At 45.0% G+C, this 13,617-nt stretch overlaps 1 protein-coding gene across 1 annotated transcript in view; it reads left to right on the top strand.

The window, feature by feature from the left end:
* Window positions 1–13,617, top strand: part of LOC111979775 (MIB E3 ubiquitin protein ligase 1) — a 96,415-nt gene that overhangs the window by 69,180 nt on the left and 13,618 nt on the right. The window contains exons 13-19 of the mRNA XM_070449116.1: window positions 9,409–9,541; window positions 10,282–10,368; window positions 10,918–11,076; window positions 12,236–12,417; window positions 12,580–12,769; window positions 13,153–13,231; window positions 13,476–13,615. Of these exons, the coding sequence (XP_070305217.1) occupies window positions 9,409–9,541; window positions 10,282–10,368; window positions 10,918–11,076; window positions 12,236–12,417; window positions 12,580–12,769; window positions 13,153–13,231; window positions 13,476–13,615 (970 nt within the window). The remainder of the gene's footprint in view (window positions 1–9,408; window positions 9,542–10,281; window positions 10,369–10,917; window positions 11,077–12,235; window positions 12,418–12,579; window positions 12,770–13,152; window positions 13,232–13,475; window positions 13,616–13,617) is intronic.

Here is a 13,617-nt window from a genome sequence, read left to right as displayed (position 1 = left end):
CAGCTGTTCACTTAGGCAGTCGAGTAGTGAAAGAAATTGCCAGCTCCTCACAGGCAGGTCGGAGTAGTGAAAGGATGTCTTTAATAGTTTTACCAGCTATTTGTCAATCCATTGACTTGGAAGTTGTTGTTTGTCATTGCTAGCCCCAAATATTATAATTTCTTAAATTCCTTTTCTTTAGATTTGGTGTGTATTGTTGTGAAATTGTAGAATAGTTACTGTTGATACTGCATTCGCTACGCCCCTGACATACATCTGCTTAAACGCTGTGTATTGACAAAATTGATTTGATCTACGTACACACACCCTGTATCCCCTTTAATTTTTTGATCCATTCCCCGCTAAGCATGGTATTAGGTCCAGGACTTTTTTATATTCTATCTTTGTTTATTTTTAATTGGAGGGGTCCGTATCTTGTTTTTTTGGTATATGGCGTGGGATCGGGGCTTGTATTTTATATTTGTTGCATATCTTATATTGTGGGTTGGGGGGGGGTGTGTTCAGACGATGATTATTTGTGCCAGGACGCCGTGTTTCGAATTCTGGCAGCCGGACCCGCTAAGATGGTAGAGGTTAGTATAAGCGAGTGTTTTTGTGTATTGGTGGTAGAATTGACTCAGTATATATAGAATTAAAGAATCACCCAGTGCTAAGCTTTTTTTCTATGCAGTCTATGCTATATTCTTACACCCTGTGGTAATGTCAGATTCCTGATTCGATTAATGGCTGTTGGTCGACCTGGAGATTTTTTTGTGAGTGTTTAGCAGTTGCTCTCTTGATAATGAATGTTGGCAGCGTATTCGAATGAATACCTGTTAACTAAGTAAGTCTCTCTATATAATTGAAGAGCAGAGTCTATCTTATCTATATCTAATGTGATGTTACTCCTTACGCGCGCTAAGACTGGTAGTAGACGGATATTGTCCTGATGAGTTAAGTCATTATGCAGACGTAGAGACATATTATCGCAGGGACTAGATTATGAGTATTATGCAGGTGTTGTAATTGCGAGAGTAATTATGGTATGAACGTGTATTGTGCAGGACGTGAGATTATGAGTATTGATGCAGGACGTAGATAATGAGTATTATGATAGGTATACAGGACGTAGATTATGGTATATGGGCAGGACGTAGATTGAATTATGGCAGACGTTAATGAGTATATGCAGACGTAGATTGAGTATTATGGCAGAACGAGATTATGAGTATTATGGCAGAGGTGGTATGTGCAGACGTGTATTATGCATGACGTGTATTATGGCAGGGTGTATTAGGCATGAGTGATGAGTATATGGCATGATGTGTATTGTGAGTTTATGGCAGACGTAGAATATGATATTATGACAGGGTGTGTATTGTGGCAGGACGTGTATTGTGAGTATTATGGAAGGATGTGTATTGTGAGTATTATGGCAGGACGTAGATTATGAGTATTATGGTATGACGTGTATTATGGCAGGACGTAGATTGAGTATTATGGCATGACGTGTATTATGGCAGGATGTAGATTGAGTATTATGGCAGGACGTAGATYATGAGTATTATGGCATGACGTGTGTTATGGCTGGTGCAGAGATGAGTGAGGCTTTTTTAAGGTGCTGAAGGGAATGAAGTCCAAGGGGCAGAGGAGCATTGTGGGGAAATAATTGGGTCATATAGAACCAATGGGACATTAATGTGCCATTCAGGTCCCCCTCACTGTCTACCTCTGTTTTCTTAAATCGCTATGAATCAGAATGTTCCACAATGCAAAGTGATTTAAGGATAATTTTTAAAAACGAAGCATTATCATTGCCTACTTCAGAGATGGACAAAACCATCTCTGAACCATCTCTGGGTCGGTTGCTTTAAAAAATGCACCAGTTATTTTTTATTGGTCACCACAAAATTCATTATATTGCTTAGCAATTCAAGCCATTCCAAAACATAGAAATGCACAAGTCAATTAACTTTCTTCCCATCCCGTTTTATGCAAATAAATAGTGGTTAACATAAGCACACACACGCAGGGCCTATGACAGGTAGACAGCGAAGGTCACTTTGCTGGGAGAATTATTCCAGCCACGSCAGCCTAATCAAAGGCTTTTCTATGGAGCTGGAGCCTGGTTCCTCTGTGATGTGCTGCTTTGGCCTGCACTGGTTTATTTAGCCTTTCAGTCTACATTGAGAGAGACTATCTCAACGGTGGGACTGGGTCAGTGGGCATCCATCCCCCTTTTGATAGCCAAGACCAACCTGTGGGGCTCTATTTACTTATTTAGGCTACATCATATATTTACATCATCTAGCCTAGCTCTCACTGAAGACTGTCACTCCCCAGACTCACACCAGAGAGAGGGCACCGGCTAGAGGATGGTAGCCTGAATGCCAGTCTGTTTCAATTTGTTTGGCATGAAATTCCTTAAGGAGTTGGCAGTAGACAGGTTTCCATCTAGCCATATTTATGMAATGAAATACCTGCGTGATGAAAACAGCGCATTATCTGTTAACTTTCCAAAATATTGACAACACCAAATATATTAAGGTTGGATTTTTTGGTTATTTTTCAGCTAAACATATTATGGAACACACTGTTCTTATTTAGCTCTGTCCTATTAGTTATTTTCTCCYTCACCTCCTGTTGCATTGTGGGTACCAGGTACTGACCACCACACAGCTGGCTGTCAGCTAGGACAGGGTAGCAGAATGACCCTGTCGACCATTCCCACCCACMCATGCACACACACACCCTCGCTATACAGGCTCCTAGTCAATGACAAATTGCAGCCCAAGACAACAGGCCCTGGTAGAGTGCTCCTGAGGGACTTCTGAGATCTCCCGCAGCATGACCCAGTTCCATCACGCCTTCACTTCTGCTCTCTCTTCCTCCGTCTCTTTCTCTATCCCTCTCTCTCTCCCCATCTGTATTGGTCCCTTTCTCCCTCTATCCATCTCTCTCTCTCTCTCCCCCCTGTTCTCCTTTCTCCGCTGTGCCCTTCTGCATTGAGGCACTTTCTCTCTTGCTGCCTGCAAGCTTTAACACAGATCCTAACAAAAGGAGCTTGCCTTTTTATTTCTCCAGCTCGAGTCTCCATCATCCTTTAACACTTGGCCTCTCTCCCTCCCTCCCTCACATGCTCCAGAATCTTTCTCCAAGCCTCCTTGGTGTTAACGCCCTGGCCAAGTCTATATGCCCTGCTACTACTAGAGGTTCACAGCCTCTGCCTCCCATCTCCAATGTGCTCTCTCCCTCTATCTCCCCCTCTTTCCCACATACCCCCTTTCTCACAGTGAAAACACACTCACACACCTCCAAGATAAAACATGAAGTATTTGGTATTTATTAGGATCCACATTAGCCACTGCAGAAGCATCATCTACTCTTCCTGGGGTCCACATRAAACATGACATAATACATAGTACAGAAAATGATGAATAAAGGACTGAAATACACACGGCCTACATATCAGTACATGCAAAGAATATATATGTCTAATACATAGTACAGTGCAAATTACAATACAAGAKAAACAGTGCATTCGGAAAGTATTCAGACCCCATGACTTTTTCAAYGTTTTGTTACGTTACAGCCTTATTCTAAAATGTATTAAAACCTGTCTATTTTAGGTTCCAAAGTTGACAGTGCATGTCAGAGCAAAACCATGAGGTCAAAGGAATTGTCCGTACAGCTCAGAAACAGGATTGTGTCGAGGCACAGATCTGGGGAAGCGTACCAAAACATGTTTGCAGCATTGAAGGTCCCCAAGAACACAGTGGCYTCCATCATTCTTAAATGGGAGAAGTTTGGAACCACCAAGACTTCATGGAGCTGGCTGCCCGGCATAACTGAGCAATCAGGGGAGAACTTGATGGTCACTCTGACAGAACTCCAGAATTCCTCTGTGAAGATGGGAGAACCTTCCTGGAGTACAACCATCTCTGCAGCACTCCACCAATCAGGCCTTTATGGTAGAGTGGCCAGACGGAAGACACTCCCCAGTAAAAAGGCACATGACAGCCCGCTTGGAGTTTGCCAAAAGGCACCTAAAGACTCTCTGAACATGAGAAACACGATTCTCTGGTCTGATGAAACCTAGACTGAACTCTTTGGCCTGAATGCCAAGCATCACATCTGGAGGAAACCTGGCACCATCCCTACGGTGAAGCATGGTGGTGGCAGCAGCAAACTGTGGGTAGGTTTTTTAGCGGCGGATCGAGGGAAAGATGAACAGAGCAAAGTRCAGAGAGATCCTTGATGAAAACCTGCTCCAGAGCGTTCAGGACTTCAGACTGTGGCGAAGGTTCACCTTCCAACAGGACAACGACCCTGAGCACACAGCCAAGACAACACAGGAGTGGCTTCAGGACAGGTCTCTGAATGTCCTTGTGGCCCAGTCAAGCTCGAAAATCTCTGGAGAGACCTGAAAATAGCTGTTCAGCGGCGCTCCCCATCCAACCTGACAGAGCTTGAGAGGATCTGCAGAAAAGAATGGGAGAAACTCCCCAAATACATGTGTGACAAGCTTGTAGCGTCATAGCCAAGATGACTCGAGGCTGTAAAACTGGCAAAAGTGCTTCAACAAAGTACTGAGTAAATGGTCTGAATACTTACGTAAATGTTGTATTTTTAAAAATATATACATTTGCAAAAATGTCAAACTTTATCTGTTTTTTGAAACGGGATTTAATGCTGGCTTGAGTTACCTGGGGTGGATAAGTTACATGTAGTCATCGCTCTATTTAATTCTGTGCGTTGATGTGAAGAAGGCAGACCAACGCCCTATCATGGACAGACCTCTTCCCATTTAGCAACCATTTGAGTCTGTTTTGACCATGAAAGCTTGCTATCTAGGGTCACACCCAGCAGTTTAGTCTCCTTATCTTGCTCAATGCTAACATTTAGTAATAGATCTAAACGAGGTTGAGCGAGTGATTTGTCCCAAAAATTATGCTTTTAGTTTGAGATATTTAGTATGTTATTTCTTCATCCATCCTCCCCTTTAAAAAAAAAAAATCTTGTCTCTTCGGCAAATAGCTAACTGCATTGCAGCAATGCCAGCCAGGCAGCGTGGCAGGTGCATTAATATTAATGTCTGCCCATTTCACCCAGCGTGGCAGGGAGCCTGTAAATCTATTCAGCCTCATAGAGCTGGAAAGAGAGAGTACCTATCTTTGCCATGATAGCTAATGTAAAAGTCCTCGATGGCGCTGTCCATGCAGTGTGCAAGTGCGACTTCTATCCATCTCTATGGTCAAGCTTCTTCTTTACTGGAGAGACTCTCCTTTCTGTCTCTCTCCACCCCAACCAGCACTAATTGACTAGTGCAGCACAGTGCCGCAGTACCACCTAGCAAACACCAGAGGCCACCAGTCTGCTGCCAGGCCCTAGTCACTTTGGTGGGGGACCTGGGACTGGGGAGGCAAGGTGGGCTGTCATTGGTTAAATTGTCTGTTGAGGAGATTTTTYGACCAATCCTGAGAGGGGAGAACTAAGGTTAGTGCTATTAGGGATCCTTGGGATGTCCCTACCCTAAACCCTAAGCTTAACCCTTATCCTTACTGTAACCTTAAATTTACCTTAATCCTTAACTCTTAATCCTTAAATCTTCAATCTAATTAACATAAAAAAATGGCCATCAAAATCTGTTAATTTAAGCCAGTGATGTTTTTTTTTTGTTACTCTCAATCCACCCTATCTGCCTCTGTCGGCCTTCCGCATCATGCGTTGAAAGGTGGCCGAGCTACAGCGGTGTTTGTGAGACCATGAGACATTACGAAAATCTGTCTTCTCACGAAAACGTCTGTAGGTCTGACTGACGCTCGGTTTGAAGGACCGCATGTTCGATTTTGCTTTTTCTGTTCCATTTTACATGCGCATTTGCCGGAACACAACCTAAAATATGTGTTCCAACAATGAGCTCCAGGTTTTTGAATAATTGCGTCGTTCATTTTCCGGTTGTCACTAGTTTTCACAGACACAAGTCAAATAGGCTATTTTGCAATGAGGCTGTTATCTGACTTGCGCCGGTGGGGGAGTCAGAGTGGAGCGTCGCAGATAAGGTTATGCGGAGAGGTTCCTATTAGTTCTGTGTGTCTCAGTGATGTAGATGCTGAAGGGTTAAGATGGAGGATAGTTTTTTAGCGGTGTAGCGGTGTATAGGTGATAGTTAGCGGCTAGCGACCTATGTGTCAGGCTGCGCATATGGGACTGGTAGAAGAGGTATCTCGATTAGGAGTGTATGGGCGTGCTAATTTCCTGATAGAGTTGTCTTGGCATACAAACACTGGTTAGTGAGTGTGTAGGAGGTAGGTCTCATTTGTCTCTCTTGTCTCTGCATCGCTGCGCAGTGAATATCTTGGTATATCGCTAATTGTAACGATAGATTATAGTTAATTTTATTCTTGGTTGGTGCGTGATCGAAGGGCAGGTATATTCAAGACTTGACAAGTAAAAGACGCAAAAACACAATTTGAGTTGGGGAGAAACAGTGCACGCATAGAACAAGTAGAGACCAGATTTTTTTTGGTATTGAGAGAGACCAATGAGAATGACAGATCTATAACTCACATTTCTATGTGAATTTKGTTGGGTCGCCCAAAAGGTTACATATTGCATCGTTAACCATTTTACCTTTCATCTTCAATTGGGTAGGGACATCCCAAGGATACCAGATAGCAAGGACCAGAGAACACAAGCTTTTGCATTGGATGGTTGCCTGTGGGTCTCATAAACTCTAGTAGTCACGGAGAGTGCAATTCAGAAAGGTTGACTCTCAATGTCACGCTGTAGAGAGTTCTTGGGATGACAACATTATCTTCTCTCTCAACTCAAGTGTTTTAGTCCTGTAGAATAGAGAAGAAGAATACAGCTGTCAAATATTTATTCGTTTATACAGTTGTTTAAATATTCTTGAGGGAAATTTCTTGAAAGTGTCCCACGTGGTCATTATCTTATATCTTACGAACTACTGCACTATTTCGCAGTGACACGTCTTGACTGTTTAGAAAATTGGTAGCAGTAGAGCTGCGGCTGGTTGGCAACACGTTTAAGCCACGCTCTCCTGCATTAAGCATTTTAAGATGGCTGCAAGCAATGCAGGTGTGCTTAAGACAGACGCTGTGCGGAGACRGAGAGAGAGAGAGACTGGGGATCAGGGTATTCTGCAGCACTGCAGTAATACAGCAGCCAGCTCTGCTCTGTACAGATATATACTGAACTTCTGCTGCAGCTTGGAGGGTTACTATGCTGATGCTATTTATTACTCTAAAGAGAGAGAGAGAGTGTGGGTTTAGCAGAATCCACCCTGCAGCTAACCGGTACTCCAGAGAGCTCCGAGTCCCAAAGCCTACTCTACTCCCAGCGTGTGCCTGCGTCTCTACTTTCTTTCTTGCTCTATCGTTCTTTTTGTTTCACTACTACATGTGTATAAGGACATATCTACCTAGCAACTACTGCGCTCCCTCTTCCTTCCTCCGCTGGTTCTCTAGTACATGCCTTACCAGAACTTTTCAGCCATGTCAAAACCCTTTTGTACTTGGCTGTTGTTTTTTGTTTTTTTGTCGCAGTTTCAAAGATGCAACCTACGCCGTTGTGAAAAGTTTCCCAACAAAGTCAGTAGACATAGCCAGGTTTAGTCTTTGACTATTGGCCTGGTTGACTGTRTTAGGGAGGTTACGATATTGCCTCACTGCATGCAGTGTGTGATGGGATGAGAGCTACTTGACTGGTCTGTGGGCTGGTCACTTCTAGCCCAGGCTGCTTACGCTGGGCAGGGCAGGGCAAGAGGGGATGGAGAGATGGATAGAGAGATAATTGGATGTGTGTTGGCTAGCTGAGGAGGTTTGATGGAAGACCCAGTCTGCTCAGCAGGGGGTTTGTCGCATGCCTGTCTCGGTCCTTCTACCGCTCCGCCTCTCTCCCATGTTCAAATAGGGTCTGCCCATATAGGCCAGTTTTCCATTGTAATGTTGCTCTCTCCAGTCCAATGTTCTATSCCGTTTCTGTTTTGGTGTGGCGTCATTGCATAGTTGGCTCTCTTTTCCAAGTGCTCTGCAGATTGTCAATAGGCCTTATTCCAGTCCAGACACACTACTACTTGCCTTCGTGTCATGTCGTTTCCCCATGCAGCAGCCATCTCTCTATAAGGCATGTAACCTCCAAATGACCTTCAAACAGGAGCATAACCACTCGCTGCTGCCTCGCAACGCACCCCTCTTAAACAACCCTGTTTAAACAATATATTCTCTCACCNGGAAGTTGCCATGATGGGACAGGATGGAAGACCAAGTCTGCTCAGCAGGGAGGTTGTTGTATGAATGTTTTCCTCCTCCTCCTATCCCCCTCTCTCTCCTTCCACCGCTCTCTCTTTCTACCTCTTTCTCTTGCGCTCTCTCGCTCTCTTTTTCTCTCTCTCGCTCTTTCTCTTTTCTGCTCTCTCGCTCTTTTTTTCTCTCGTTCTTTTTTTCTTTTCTTCTCTTGCTCTTTTTTTCTCTCTTTCTCTCTTTTTCTTTCTCACTCTCTCGCCATTTACACCTCTACCCCTCTTTCTCCTCCTCCCACGTTCAAATACGGTCTGCCCATGTACTATAGGAGGTAGTTTACATGATAATTTTTCTCTCTCCCATGTTCTCTCTCCCATGCTCTCTCTCCCATTTTGGTGTGGCATCATAGTCAGTCAGCTGTCCTTTGCAAGTGCTGTGCAGATTGTCAATTGGTTTTATTCCAGTCCAGAGTCAGACACTGTACTCCTTGCGTTCTTCTCATACCATGCAGTTTCCTATGCAGCAGCCATCTCTCTATAAGGCATGTAGCCTCCAAATGACCTTCAAACAGGAACACAACCAGTCGCTGCTGCCTCGCAACACAGCACTCTTCAACAACCCTGTTTAAACAATATCACACAGTTCATGAGAGCTGACTGAATGCAGCAATCTGTGGTGTTATTACCAGTTTGTCTCTACATAACGGGGGCTTTTGTGCTGCTTCTTTTAACTGGGTTTCTTAAACTACACTCAACACTTGTATCATTTACCTACTACTCCCGGTTATGCTACTAGCCCAGCCCATCCCTTGGTTTATTTAGTATGCGAGTCATTTACGTGTCAGAATAAATGTGCTGTTTCAGAACCATTCTCTCTCTGCATCTGTCCTCAGTGTAGTGATGCCTTGCAATTGGACTTTTAGATATAGAATCTATAGATGCATTGAGGGATGTTATATCATATAAAATAGATTCTGACCTTGACTATAGGAGTCTAGTCAAACTTAGTGCACTAGATAGGGGCTCAGCTGCCAAGTGTGGTGCATCCCTAGTCATATTCAACAATGATTCATTGATTGCGCCATGACCTTCCTTCCATCCTAGGTTCCTGTTGTCATGCACCTGCAGTCATCCCTCTGTCCCTCTCTTCCTCCCTCTCTGAGCAGTGCCATGCGTGTGTTGCTGGCCAAGCTGCCGCGGCCCTGGATCGTAGATGAGAAGAAAGATGACGGTTACACCGCCCTGCACCTGGCGGCGCTCAACAACCACGTAGAGGTGGCCGAGCTGCTTGTTCACCAGGTAGGACACACACTAACACCCCACTGCATTTCAAACAGTCTGGAATAGCCAAATTAATTCTGGGCTTGTAAAATTATACCTAGGCCAAATATAAGCCTTCCACAACCATAAGAGCATCATTTTTTAACATTTTATCCAAATAGTTGAACCTGCTTTTTTCAATAGCCACTGATCTGGCTATGAAAATGCCCTTTTGGTTACAAATTTAACCAGAACCATGTACAATGCACATCCCCACTAAGAATGACCAACTTCTTGTAGCAGGCGTTATAGAAAATGTCTCAAACAATCCCTGAAGCACAAGCCCACGTGCTAGTGAGTAACCAGCTAATCTTTTTATGTAAAGTCTAGCCAACTTGGATCTATTTGCTTGCTAACAAGGTAGAACAGTTGAACTGTTATGAACACACCCTTCTGTCCATCTCCATCTGTTTGAACAACATGCTAGCCTGTCCACTTTTAGATGTTGAAATCAAGTCGCCTACCTGGATAAGAAGACGTTTCTCAGAATGAGAACTAGTCGCCAATTCCTTTTATATCAATGTCTATGAATTCAATATATTGCTCAGCCCTAGCTTAAACCATGCAGTCATGCACCAATGTACTGTAGTATACATTAGGAGGTACACYGCAGAACCAGTGTGTGCATGTTATACTGGGGAGTTTATACAGGAATATTTGAACGATAGCTCTCTCTCTTCCCCCCGTCTCTGTGTGTTCCCTCTGTTTCCTCCTTTCAGGGCAGTGCCAGCCTGGACATCCAGAATGTAAACCAACAGACGGCCCTACACCTGGCTGTGGAGAGACAGCACACACAGATAGTCAGGGTCAGTCTCTCTTCACTCCCTCCCTCCCTCCCTCTTTTCTACTTTCCTTACTCCCTCGCTACTCTCCTTACTCCCTCGCTCCTCTCCTCACTCCCTCTCTCCTACCACTAATTGAAGATGCTATCTGTAGTTATCTCACTATCTGTCCCCCTGACGGTGCACTAAAGGCTGTTGAGAACATCAAAGACAGTAACCCACGTTTAATTTAAAATGGAGGATCTCCTGCAGTAGAATTAGCCCGCTAGGTCCAAGCTGACGTAGTGCCAAAGAAAGGAGAAAGCTTTCTGAGAGGGAACGTGAGAGGGGAGTAATGTGGCTCCTGTCTGGGTAAAGCTGTTACATCGCCATCTTGTGGAGTGGTTGGGAAGTGCAGCTTCAGACTGGCACAGCAGGACCACAGTCATGTGCTTGGACGTCTTGCTACGATATGATGCTATACTCATTTGGATAATGATCGTTTTGAAAAATTGGTACTGAACTGTTATACAAATAAATGCTCATTATAAATTAGCACCATGTTCATTTGGAACGCTCTGTGTCTGTCTCCAGCTACTGGTGCGAGCGGAAGCCAAGCTGGACGTGCAGGACAAGGATGGGGACACTCCTCTCCACGAGGCGCTGCGTCACCACACGCTGTCCCAGCTCCGCCAGCTGCAGGACATGCAGGACGTCAGCAAGGTGGAGCCCTGGGAACCGTCCAAAAACACGGTACGGGATTAAGCATTTATTTACTTATTTAATTATTTCGAGTCTAAGACGTCGAGGGAGGGGGGGGGTGCTAAGCTAACATATGGAGTTGTTTTAAGATGGTCAAACAATGAATCATTTAGCTATTTGATTTGGAATTTTAGGACCCCTTTTGAGTAAAACATTCATAAATGGCAAAAAGGACCGTCCAAAAATAAATCATAAGAAACAAGGTTTTGAAGTGTCTGTCCTAAATCTAGCAGATATTTATTTGTAAACTCATGAAATATATATATTTATTTAATACATATTTAATGCCTTTTTTGGGTAAACAACCTTCATACCTTCATTCGTTTTTTAAAACCGGTACCGGTTACCTGAAGATGAGTCCCGTAACACTTCTKGGGTCGTAGAGCAAAACGGAGAACACCATCGCGTTCGTGGGAGTCTCCCCTTTCCATAGAGCGGTCATTATAGGTTGTAGGCCAAACCATTCGGACGCTACAGACGTTTAAGTGAGAAGATTGATTTCGGGATGTCTCATGGTCTGACAGAGACAACGCTCTAGCTCTGCYGCCTTTCACCGCAGATGCGGAAGTGCGACACTGGCGGATGCGGTGGATTGAGACACAACCAAAGCAACAAAGAAAACATATCTAGCTTAAACTGACAGATTTTGATGGGGATTTTGACTCACTGGCGCGTCAATGGACTCTATCTAGGTGGGTTAAACAAGAAAGTCCCATTGAGWGATATACATAAGGGGGCCTGCTTCATTGTGATTTCAAGCACCGTTTCGGCTCATTACTATGCCGAGACAGCTCCTCACTCGGCTGGCTGGGCCATTTCAAAGCCCCCGTCTCCCAAGTCATTTATCCTCAACATGTCTGACTCTTTCTAACCAGTGGCTTACATCTGTACTGATGGAGCCATTAGGGTGGCTAATTCAACTGTCATCTTCTAATGTGATGCTATGGGAGAGGGACCCAGCCTCAACCTGTACAGCCCTACACGCTAGTTCACACATTCTAATTAGACATGGTCTGCTCTGCTCTCCTCTCCTCTGTCTGGTGGAGCTGGGAGGGGGGGTAAGTCGGAGATGGAATGGGACAAAGACCGAAAGAATAAAGGAGACAGAAAAAGACAGCGTTACTGACTCCTGTGTGTTGGTCCTCCACAGCTGATCATGGGCCTGGGCACCCAGGGAGCAGAGAAGAAGAGTGCAGCATCCATCGCCTGCTTCCTGGCGGCTAACGGAGCAGACCTGACCATCCGCAACAAGAAGGGCCAGTCCCCTCTGGACCTCTGCCCCGACCCTAGCCTCTGTAAGGCCCTGGCCAAGTGCCACAAGGAGAAGACCAGGTAAGAAACCCTAGCTCCTTTACCCAGCTCCCAGCCCAGACCTTATAACCCACACTATAACACGGTTGTTGCGCTTCAAGTAGTTGTCTCCCCTATCTTCCATTGTATCCGGTCTCCTCTTTCTCACAAATGCCCTCTTCTCTCCCCGTGTCTCCCCTCCAGTGGCCAGGTGGGCTCTCGCAGCCCGTCTCTGAACAGTAACGGTGAGACCCTGGAGGAGTGTATGGTGTGTTCTGACATGAAGAGAGACACCCTGTTCGGACCGTGCGGACACATCGCCACCTGCTCTCTCTGCTCCCCCCGCGTCAAGAAGTGTCTCATCTGCAAGGACCAGGTCCAGTCCAGAACCAAGGTATTGTACCAAACCCGGCCTCGTTGGTTTAAATATTAACGTTAACGGACGGTTTCTCAGAAACAGATTAAGTCTGGTCTTGGACTGAAAACTGGTGGATTTCCATTGAAATAACTTTTTAGTACGGGACTAATCTGTGTCCGGTATTCTGATCTGAATGCTTTTCACTCACATTTTCGCTCAAGTCTCCCTTTGATGTCAATGAATGATTTAGGCCAACTGTTGGGGTGCCTCGAAGTATGAAGTTGTGGAAGTTACTAATGACTTAGTACATTAATGGATGCTTTCCATTGGTTTGTGGTGTAAAGACATCCTCCAATTAGAGGTATGACTTTCTCTTCTCTTTCCCTCCACTGACATCAGATGTTTGTCTCTCCATACAGATCGAGGAGTGTGTCGTATGTTCTGACAAGAAGGCTGCCGTGCTCTTCGAGCCCTGCGGTCACATGTGCGCTTGTGAAAGTAAGTACACTAAACCAGCTAAGGTTGCTTCCTCGTACAGTATGCCACCTGGCGCGTACACAGTACGGAGAAACCGTTTTGAAGTGGGGAGGTAGCCCACTTCAAAATGTTGCAAAATGTTTTTTTGCCCTACCGAAGACCCTGCCTCACTGCAAGAACGCAACAATTCTCCAGAACCTTTGATGCGTTCTAGTGGGCCATACTGACCTTTCATTCTGTCTGTGTGTTCCCTTCCTCCGTACAGACTGTGCCGGCCTCATGAAAAAGTGCGTACAGTGCCGGGCTGTTGTGGAACGCCGCACGCCCTTTGTCCTTTGTTGTGGAGGGAAAGGTATGGAGGGTGATGCCGCTGATGATGATGATGATGATGATGATGATGATGATGA

This window comes from Salvelinus sp. IW2-2015, linkage group LG19, assembly GCF_002910315.2.
Source record: "Salvelinus sp. IW2-2015 linkage group LG19, ASM291031v2, whole genome shotgun sequence".
Lineage (NCBI taxonomy): Eukaryota > Metazoa > Chordata > Actinopteri > Salmoniformes > Salmonidae > Salvelinus > Salvelinus sp. IW2-2015.
The sequence above is the reverse complement of the archived record's forward strand: the minus strand, read 5'-3'. Positions and strand labels throughout refer to the sequence as shown.